Here is a 10,298-nt window from a genome sequence, read left to right as displayed (position 1 = left end):
CGATGTGCCGTAGCCGGTGCGACAGCTCCGGCTGGTGGCTGCCAAGGGCCGCGAACAGCATTCACACAGAAACGTTCAGGAGGGGGAAATGTAGTTGTGCCAAGCAAATGCCTGATCCTCCCGTTTGTATCAATCTAATCTACCTAACCATAAGGGGCAGGAAAAATCGCAGATGCTTTTGCTAAATGCCCAACATCTACACAAAACGCACACACACATTTTCCATCATTGCTGCTTTCCACAGCACAATGAGAGAAGAGATTTAATTACACACAAACGCTACTAAATCAAGAAGAGAGACAGTTGAAAATAGGGGGGAAAAACATTTAATTCAATTTCTTTAGCAGCATCTTTATTGCAACAAAGGTTTTGTAATAAAACGCAGCAAAACTAATGTCTCCACTTTACATGATTAAAAGCCATGTAGCTAGAAAGGGGGGGGAGGGAGGGAGACCAATAAACCCACTGGAGTGAGACATGCAATTTTGTTAACGCAAACAGCAGGCACTTCATGTTCTAAAATTAAACACCTGAACTTCTACTGTGCAGAACATCCAAGTAAAAACCGCATGAAGATCTCTCTTCCCCTTCCAAAGGAGCGGCCCGGAGAACCGTGAGGGGCACACAAAAAGTCTTTACAGGGTTCTGGTACTCAAGTAAACAGGCAATTCAAGGCAGTGTCCTCATCTGGCTGATTATTTCATTTATTTACACTCTATTATTGCCTCGTCAAAAGTTGAGCATCATGCCAGCAGCAAAACAGCCTGCCTTACACACAGACACACAGCAGAAACACAACCCACTTTTCCTGGTAGGGAATAAGGGTCGGGACCCTCGGGCTCAGAGTTTGTGAATTCTCTGCAATGCGCCACACAGGCTCAAACATACGGTGCTCCAGGGTTAAAGCATTACTACACCATCCCGCTCAGAAAGTATTTCCATAGCCTATTCCAAATGCCACTAGTAAGCAGGAATGCATTTTCCATTCTAATATAATGAAGTTAGTCCATTTTCAAAGCTTTACTTGGTGCTTTGAACTCAGTATTTCATTAACAAACAAGTTAACCGAGTTTATAAAAATTAAGCAGTTCTGGGTAGTTACTAATTCTACTTTGTTCTGAATAAAAAGAGATAATTGAAAACAAAGGGGTGGGGTAGAGGGTGCAACTCCAATGCGAAGGGTGAAACCCAACAGCTTTGCGCATTGCACACTCAAGAGAAATTACTGGAAGCTGCCTTAAAACAGGGCAAAAGAACAAGCACAACCAATCCCTACCACTGCAAACGAGAAGAAACTGCTGGCATCAACACTCAACAACTTCCGTATCTCATCACTCAAATCCCCCTATTTCATATATATTTTTTAAAATATATGGAATTAAAACATTCATCTCAAAGACACCTGTGCAACTAATATCCACCACGCAACGCTGACTCAATCCTGCTCCCGCTCAGAGCATGTGTCCTGCTGGGCGCAGAGCAGACCTCTGCTGAAGGCAGAAGATCCCCCAAGGGGACATACTAACGTCTGTTTTGGGAGCAACAAAACAGGGACGGTTCCTCCTCCCACGGTTTTGCTCCACAGACAACCTCCCTTGCACATGCTCCCCCAGGATCTCACTAGTTCTGCTTAAAACTCACATTAACCAAGACATTTTTTAACATGCAGGAAGTGACAAAGTATAATCCCAAATACCAAACAGGCTGGAAATCTCTTCCTGAGCGACAGTACCATCTCCCGGACCCAAGGTACGACCTCATCCTGGAGCAGGTGACTCCAGCGGCGCAGAGCAGGGCAAAACCACCACTCTCCATGCCGGTTCTGGACCAACACTTCGCCATGCGAGGTACAGGACTACTACTCCCCCCTAAAATACCGATGCAACGGTCCTCAGCACTAACACCTTCCTACCTCTGCAGTCTCATTTGCAACAGGCTTTGCCCTTCTTCCCGTGTCACTGGGAATTTAGGCGTTGACTGCGTAGGGCTGGATCAGACCTCATATAAGGCATCTCTCACACCTTCACCCACAAGCAGGCGTCTTTGCAAGAACTACAAAACTCTCATGATAAATCCTCCCAGCATTTCCACAGGATAAGAGAGCATGGGGTCTTAAAGTGCTTAAGTACTGTAAAAAGAAAAAAAAATCGTAGGAAAGAAGTACGTAATTTATGTTGCAAAATAGAGTACTTACAGTACGTTGTACTTTAATAGCTTTTCGATATATGTATTTAAAACAATGGAGGGATGCATTATTAAAAAGTTGTATGTCAGCACTTAAAATCACATCCTATGCTAAATCAAAATCTAGCCTGGTTTACTTGAATAACATTTAGTTCTTCAGTTCCCAAAAAAGCACTGTTTGATGAAGGCCATTTTTTTTCTGTTTTTTAAACAAAAGGATCAATTTCCTCTTAAAAATCATATACATTTACATTCAAGGGTAATCACCTCTAGAAAAAGAACAAAAACACCCCCAAAGCAAGTTAATTTAATATTGAACAAAATATAAACAATCTTGGAAAAGGTGATACTATCCACGCGTAATTTTATACATATATGTATATATGAACAGATATAGATATATGTATATATAATACAGCATAAACACATACAGAACACAATGGAATTCCATAGTAACAGCTTATACTTGTCTCTACTCGCTACCGTGTTGTTCTAGTTCAAATGCATCAGCACACTTCTCCGTCTCTCAATACTGACTATAGCACACTCCATAGGGATGCTGCGTTCGCTTCAGTCACAACAATTAACTAATAAGAGAAGACATTATAGGAGCTGGGCTCCTTCCCTGCCATGCCCTTCCCAAAATAAAACTGTAAGCCTGTTATTGACCTGCTAATGGTATTTTAACTGATCCACTTATAATCACTGTGATCTGAAAACCAGAAAATAGCCCAAACCAAACATCCCCACCTCGGAAGAAATTTGCGTTTACTGCAGGCCTGTTTGCTTTGGCTATCTTTTGTGTAACCCAAAAAACAGATCCCGTTCTCACACACAGATTTTACAACCACGTAACTGCACCAGCTCTGATAGCTTTGGTGCATATGCCCAGCAGCCTAACTGAAAAACGATGCGGTTTGATACGATACATCCAGATTGTGTTAAATCCCGGAGCTTCAGGATCAAGCTGAACAGTACAAAAGCGAGGAAAATACAAGGTTACAACATGTGGAGTACCAAGAGCGTAAACACTGAGAGTGATTCCAGATTTTTAGAAGATGAAAAGAAAATCATGCTCTGCTTCCTTCTAGCACCAAAACAGAAAGAAAAGGAAGTTCTTAGGTTTCTAAGAAAACCATTAAAACTTATAGGAGTTTCAGAGGCAAGCCCCAAGGGGAGAATTTCCTGGATTAAAGAGAATAATTTTGCTATGGATTTCTATCTTAAACGACCTGTTGCAAGTTAAAAGTGACTTCACACACTTATGATGCTTTTTAGCCAAGCCTGCTGCTTAGTTAAAACCTCACTAGCAAAAACACAACTGGGATTGCATATCCTTTAGGCTTAGCGGGGTTACCTTAAGCTATACAGAAGGGGGTTTCTCAAATACAGCATCATAATCATGCTACACGGCAGTGCTAGAAAGGACTCAGGAGTGGAGGACTGGATAGAGTATGAGCCTGGAAAATAGTCCCTCAAATAAAGCAGGAAATTCAATGAAACAGTTCATATTGCCTCACATGTAGTGTTCGTACGGTCTCTCCTCACTAAATCCTCTGTAGACCTTCGAATTAGAGTATTGAATTTTAAAATCGTAACAGGATGCATATACCTATATCATGCTGATGTGATGGTAAGAAAACAGTATTGCAAAACCAGCTCCAGAATGAACATCAGGGAATAATATCAATGAGAAACGGGCTGCAATTTTAAGCTTGTTTTAAAATTTACAAAGTTTCAGCTCTTTAACTTAAGTTAGTTTGCATCTCAGAATGAAAGATTGTTATGCCCATATCACAGTAGAATATCATTTCACTTTCCCACTGAAATCAAGTACAATCAGGATAGGATCTCAAGCTGTTGAAAGAAAAAAAAAGAGTATGATTTATCCTGGGGAGAGAAAAAATCATTGAAAAGAATCATCTGGCATCAACTGAACTGAATCCAAAATCTAAATTCTTTAGGAGGCAGCTTAAAAGTCTTTCTTCTTAAAAAACAATAACATCTAGATAGGTGATGTGTCTAACTTGTGACCAGCTTCTAAGGAGTGAGACACATCCCTTTTATGAAGCATAAAAGCTATATGATAGCATTTAAAATGTATTACAAGTTGTAACCATTCAGGTAAACTCTTGCTGTGTAGTGAGTAAATCATCCAGTATTATGTAATAAGATACCAAGGTACACACTGTAAAAATACATCAATTATGTCATAATGCTTTTAAAAAGTGAGGATCTGGTGCTGTAGAAGTACATTATTTTCAGTTTCAGCTCCTCCCAGGAGAACACCCATGGTACTGCATTATACCACAGACATTTGATTTTATTTACATCTTAAGCTTTAAAGTTATTAGGTTACCGTACTTTAATTTCCTGTATGGCACCAAATTTACTTTTAAAAAAGTGTCTCCGTGTGTGTGTGTGTACGTGTGTGTGCATGTGGCAGGCACCAAAATGCAATGTTCCATCCTATTTTCTCTAGTTTCCTACATCTCCTCGTTCGGTAAAGCAGCCAGTGGAGCAGAGTTCTGCAGAGGTCAGTTACATTGCCTTCAGGGCAGCAATACGAGAGCCCAGATTCTCTTGCAGGTAATACAGTAGATGGAGTTCATAGTGCTCTCCCGACTCGGGTACCCTTATACTGTGTCTCTCCTGAGGGTAGATCTAAAATATAAAATAAAGTCATGAGTATCCACAAGAGTTGCGGGCACCAACATTTAAACCGGTCCCCAGAGCCATTCAAAATGTTCATGTAATCTCCCTGCATTAACTCTGCACTTGAACTACTACACCCCATCCTCCATTGCCTGAACCCAGAGACAACCCACCGCACCCTCTAATCCAGCTGATGCTGTGCTGGGGGTGGGCAGCCTGGCTGAACAGAGGCAGAGCCATCACGTAAATCATCATCCTCCCAGTTCTGCAGCATGGTGTGGGATACCTGGGCTACACCTGCACAGAACCAGCAGGGTTTAATTAAACGCAGAACCTTGTTCCACACTGCACAAACATTGCTGTACTGCCTCCAAACTGCAGACCTCCTTGAGAGCAGCCTTATCTGCTCTTAACTGCTCATTTGACTAATTTTTTTTTTGTTTACTCATAAAATCTTCCTTTTAAAGAAATGTTAGGCTCAAATACTACAGTTTTACCCTAGAATTCCAAGCTGCCTAGCACAGCCATGTTAAAAGTTCCGATTTTCTCACAGACAGACACATTACCTTTACACCCCGGTTCTGGCCTTACCTGTAAGTCATATGGTTTCCCAGCTCTCACTAAAAAGCTGAGCAAAATACTAGTGTGTGCAAAGTGAACATTCTCATCCAAGAATCCATGCAGCAGCAGCAAACGGTTTGGTCTGAGAAAAGCGAGAGACAAACATTTCTAGAAGGCATCCCAGAACCTGCCAGTCATTTCACAGTCCACAAACATCCCTTCAAAAACACTCAACAGAAGAAAATATTTGCATTGAAGACAGCAATTTCACTATTGTAAATTGCTCTGGATTGACATGTCTCCCAAATCTATTCTCTCCTCCTCTAAAAGTTCTTCCTGCATATGCAATCATGGTCAGACCTTTCATCTGTATATCTTCTTTCTTCTCAGAAGTATTTCCTACCTTGGACAATACAACGGCTTAACACTTGCTCAGAATCACTGCTGATTTTCAGTTCTTTGGCGAGAAAGCCCATGGTCTCAGCCTGCTCTGCAGATAACACTGTGCTGATATAGCCTTAGAGCATGCAGAAAACATTTTGATCAACTAATTTTTGTCTAGCTTAATGTGACTCTAAAGTGCTAATCATATAATTGAAGATATGTTTGTCACTTCTTTAGACATAAAAGATAATCTTTAGTTACAGCTAGGATAAAAGGGATTACGTGGAATGGCCTGTAATTATGCAAATGTTCATTCAAGTCTATTAAGTTTATTAGTGTTGGGTTTTAGTCTTTTTTTTTTTTTTTTTTAGATTATTATTTAATACTAGCATTTGTGATTCCAGGATTCAATTGCCAAGAACAGGGAGATAAAAATGTGTCCATGGGGCTTGAACTTTCCCAGTAGGAAAAGGAGAAGACAAGAGCCAGAACAAAACTTACTCAGAAGGAAACTTCTCAGCTTGCATGGCCACCGAACCTAGGTAATACCCCTGCTCGTTGTGATCCGGGTGGCCCATGTAACGCTCTGTGTAACCAGTGTCATAGAAAATCCACAGCGTGACGGGTGCTCCAGCAATGGCAACCTGCAAGTTCAACAGGGCTCTCAGCATCGGGAGGGGAATAACAACACCTGACCCCCTGATCTGGGAACGTCCCTCCCTCCCACATCTCTACCCCAGTGCAACTATAATTGCCCAAAACACACTGATAAGTTTACAATCCTGCAGTGGAAAAAGAAAAGCGATTCTCACTCTCCCTCCCACAGTTCATACATATCAGCACAGTTCAGCTATGACCTACACGTGCTGAAAAGCAGGCAGCTGCTGAAAACAAGGAAGATCCTACAGACAAATCAGAAGCAATACTAAACTTATCCCCTGCAAGGCCTGCTGAGGGAAGCGGATTTTGTCCAAAATGCAGAGTGCTCTGCTTCCGGGTTGCAAAACCTTTGTTCATTTGAATGTCTAACAGAAACTGGGATCTATATATAGCTCCCTAGGACTCAGCAAACTACCTTGCACAGCTAACACCAGCTTGCAGAGAGGCTTGTGAAAAAAAGACCAACAAGAAAAAAAAAAAAACACCAAAAAACCCTTTGCAAGACAGGTATTTTTAAAAGTAAAAATGTAACAATCCTTAAGGACTTGAGAGTAAAAATGTAACAATCCTTAAGGACTTGAGACAAATAATTATTAAACCTCCCAGGAATATTCAGGTTGGACTTAAGACAAAGCAAGAGCAGCCACAAAGAATAAAACACATCCCAAGAGCAATATCCAGCCCTTACCACATCTCTACCCCTGAGACTTGCCCAACAGCAGTCTGGCCATTTACTACAGTGGTCTAAAGTCATGTAATCATAAGAACCTCTTTTCAGTACCTCTCCCCATCCCCAGGTTGCCCTCCTGGCTGCTTCAGAACACACTGCTACGAAGCAGCATGGGCAATGTGATCTGGGAATAGATCAGTCTGCAAAGAAACTATTCTCTCAGGGTGGGAAAGAGGGAAGGAGGAAGAGAAGGAGGTGTCGTTTTTCAGCAGGATTTCCCTTAGTTGGTTCACAGCACAAAGAGCTCAGCTGACACAAAGCGGGCAACAGCTGAGACTATATGAGGTACCTTCAGCATAGGTGACCTGAGATTGGTATAGCTGTACCAGCGCAGTTAAGTTATTGCAGGGCTCAACAGTCCAACATTTTAAAGCTCTCTTACACAGTTGCAGAGAGGGAATATCCTTCTGTGCTCAGCTGAATGGGGTGAACAGTTGTTCCTCCTCACCCCAGCTCACAAGAACAGACTCTCAGCTATTCCAGTAAAATTGGCCTACCTGAACAGCCCCACATTCCTCTTACATGCCAGGTTTCTTGGATGGCAAGCATGTTCTGCCCAAAAGCACCCTGCTCGCATTAATGCAGGAAGCCTCATGGACAACACCACACCTTCACATCAGGTCAAGATCATGTCTGGCTCATTTGGAACTGGGGGAAGCAAGCACAGTGATGGTGCAGTCACACCATGCTCTTTGGGGTGGTTACACTTAAATAAGAATACCACACTCTCCTGGGGAGAAAAGCTGCAAATTTGTATGGTGAGGTGGGAAAGCACAGCACTTAATTGCACAAATGCAATTTTCTGATTTGAGGCATCTCTATTAGTACTAATTATTGGGGCTGTACTGGTATCACTGTCTCTGAAACGCTGAGTCCCACAGCTGTACTAGTACAGACTCAATGTGAATACCAGTTCCAGACACCTCTCAGAGCCTAACAGTGACGATAGGCTTACGGAGGAAGAGCATCTCATCCCCATGCTTCACACAGAAAGACAAGTGGAGAGAACTGAGGAGACAACCCCAGGTCACACAATAACTTATAACTGCTCTTCCAATACCCATTGATTGCTGGCTTTAAAAGGTACTGTGGCTTGTTAGCAGGCACCAGCCTTAAAGACTGAATAGATTTTCAGATCTGTTGTCTGTGAAGTATCAAAAAAAATAACCAAAGGCTGGAAGCCTAATTAGAAATACCGTGGAAGAAATGTTTGCTAACAAAGCAACTTCTCTCTGAAGTCACCCAAATAGAAGAGTCTTGAAGAAAACAGCCAGAGCACTGTGTCCTCACTTGTCTAGAGCAAGCTCAAAAGTCTTTGTGCTGTGAACACCCATGGGAGGTTACACGATTAAGGCAAAAATTCTGTCTGCACCACCAGAATAAGTACTCAATGTATGAACATACCCTGAAGATATCTGACCTCTGCATTAAAGCCATAAGAGAGAGGTAGCCTCCATAGGACCAGCCATGAATGCCAACACGATCCAAATCAATGAAGTCATACTGCGATGCTAAATACTGCAGGCCTTCCACCTGGTCATCGATTTCTATTTGTCCCTGGGAGGGGAGAGAAAAAGGTAAGTTTTGTTAGTTCCAGACAAAAGTTACATTCTCAGGATTTCCAAAGGTAATCACCTTCAGACCTTTGCTGCTTCTGTTTGTGCAGCACCCAACCACACACCAGCACTCCACTGTGCTAGGTATGTTACAGAAAGATGACCCCTTTCCCCCATAAGACAATAACTACATGCTAACCCACCTTTTAACTATCCTTTTCTTCATTTGTCTCCTTGCTTGGGGACAAGAAAGATTTTCCAGTGTTTTCGCTTTTTGCTGTTACAAAAGCAAGGCTGCATTCTAGCTCTGTGCATCAAAATGCCATTCCCAACACACAGAGAGCTTCACTGTAAAGCCAGCAGAGCCTGGCACAGGCCCTCCCTGCCTGTACACACGGCCAAACACACTCACCCTCTCCAGCCTGACACAGGAACTGCCCTAAATAGTAACCCATGCTGTGAATGAAACTATCCTGCTTCATGTGAGCAGCAAGCATATCTGGTGGGAGTCAGAGAACCCCTTATGAACCACCTTGCGTTATGCCTGCCAAGCTGGAGTTGGTTCGCAACCTCAAACCCTGACATTGTATCTTTCCCACACTGAGCGTCTTTCCTCCCTCAAATCCACGCTGCTCAACTATACGCAATTCCCCTCCCCAAATCTAGGCAGCGTCACACAGGCAATGCTGGGCATCTGTGCCAAATCAGTGCTTCAGCTCAGATAACACTGGGACTCAAATCTGTCTCTGGCTGAAAACGAAGAGCCAGACTCAGAGCTCCACTTACCATTTTGTATTTAAAGGCTCCTTCAAACTTCAGCCCTCGGTGGCAGGACCCCCTGTTGTCAATGACAACAACAACGTAGCCTAAAGAGGCCAAAGTATTCAAACGGAAATACTTGATTCCTTTAAACCGATTGTTCACTAGCTGTACCTGGAATAGAAGAGCAATGACACAACCATATATGGAATCCAGAGGTCACCTCTTAATCCAATTTCAGATTTTATTTACATTTACCTTCCTTTAAATGTTTTATATATTTTTATAATGTAAAGTTTTCAAAATCCCTACTCCCTGCTGCAGGATTCCCTCTCCCTGCTACGAAATAAACTCTCGTTCCCCAGTAAAAAGCCATTCTGTGTCACAGATATGAAGAGCTGAACTGAGCTCCACTGCAGCACAAGGGGCATAGAGCAAGAGGGGCAGCTGCTGACAGCACAGCCCAACCCCGAGCCTGCAGCTCTGCTCTCCGCTCTCTGTTCTTTCCCAGCAGAAAATCTTTGCCTTCACCAAGTCTCACTCCAGCTGCCTTGGACCATAGCAGGGCAAAACAGAGTTGGGGGAACCAAAGCAGGGCTAAGGGGCTCACCTTCTCCTATTCATCAGTGGGAAAGGGAGGACTGGGGAGCAAGCTCTCCTAAGCACACACTGGTAATGGTCAGCGCTAACAGAGAGCTCCCCTCACACATACATGGGGGAAGTGGAAACAAAGAACAAGAGCCCCTACAGAGGAGGGGGAATAGAGAACAGGGAACAGGGACTATCCGCACTCCCCTTTCTCCCAGTTC

General features: G+C 42.9%; 1 protein-coding gene across 11 annotated transcripts in view; it reads right to left on the bottom strand.

The window, feature by feature from the left end:
• Positions 1–299: 299 nt before the first annotated feature.
• DPP8 (dipeptidyl peptidase 8) overlaps positions 300–10,298 on the bottom strand; it is a 31,474-nt gene continuing 21,475 nt past the window's right edge. For 6 of the 11 annotated variants that reach the window (XM_075159772.1, XM_075159773.1, XM_075159774.1 and 3 more), the window contains exons 16-20: positions 9,517–9,663; positions 8,579–8,731; positions 6,286–6,428; positions 5,431–5,542; positions 301–4,848 (exon numbers count right to left, since the gene is read on the bottom strand). In XM_075159772.1, the coding sequence (XP_075015873.1) occupies positions 4,726–4,848; positions 5,431–5,542; positions 6,286–6,428; positions 8,579–8,731; positions 9,517–9,663 (678 nt within the window). In that variant the 3' untranslated portion in view covers positions 301–4,725. Of the gene's footprint in view, positions 4,849–5,430; positions 5,543–6,285; positions 6,429–8,578; positions 8,732–9,516; positions 9,664–10,298 lie in introns of all 11 variants that reach the window. The other 5 variants (XM_075159777.1, XM_075159779.1, XM_075159776.1 and 2 more) reach the window with 2 other exon arrangements.

The sequence above is a fragment of the Calonectris borealis genome, chromosome 11 (genome assembly GCF_964195595.1).
Source record: "Calonectris borealis chromosome 11, bCalBor7.hap1.2, whole genome shotgun sequence".
Taxonomy (NCBI): domain Eukaryota; kingdom Metazoa; phylum Chordata; class Aves; order Procellariiformes; family Procellariidae; genus Calonectris; species Calonectris borealis.
This window is presented reverse-complemented; position numbering and strand designations above follow the sequence as displayed.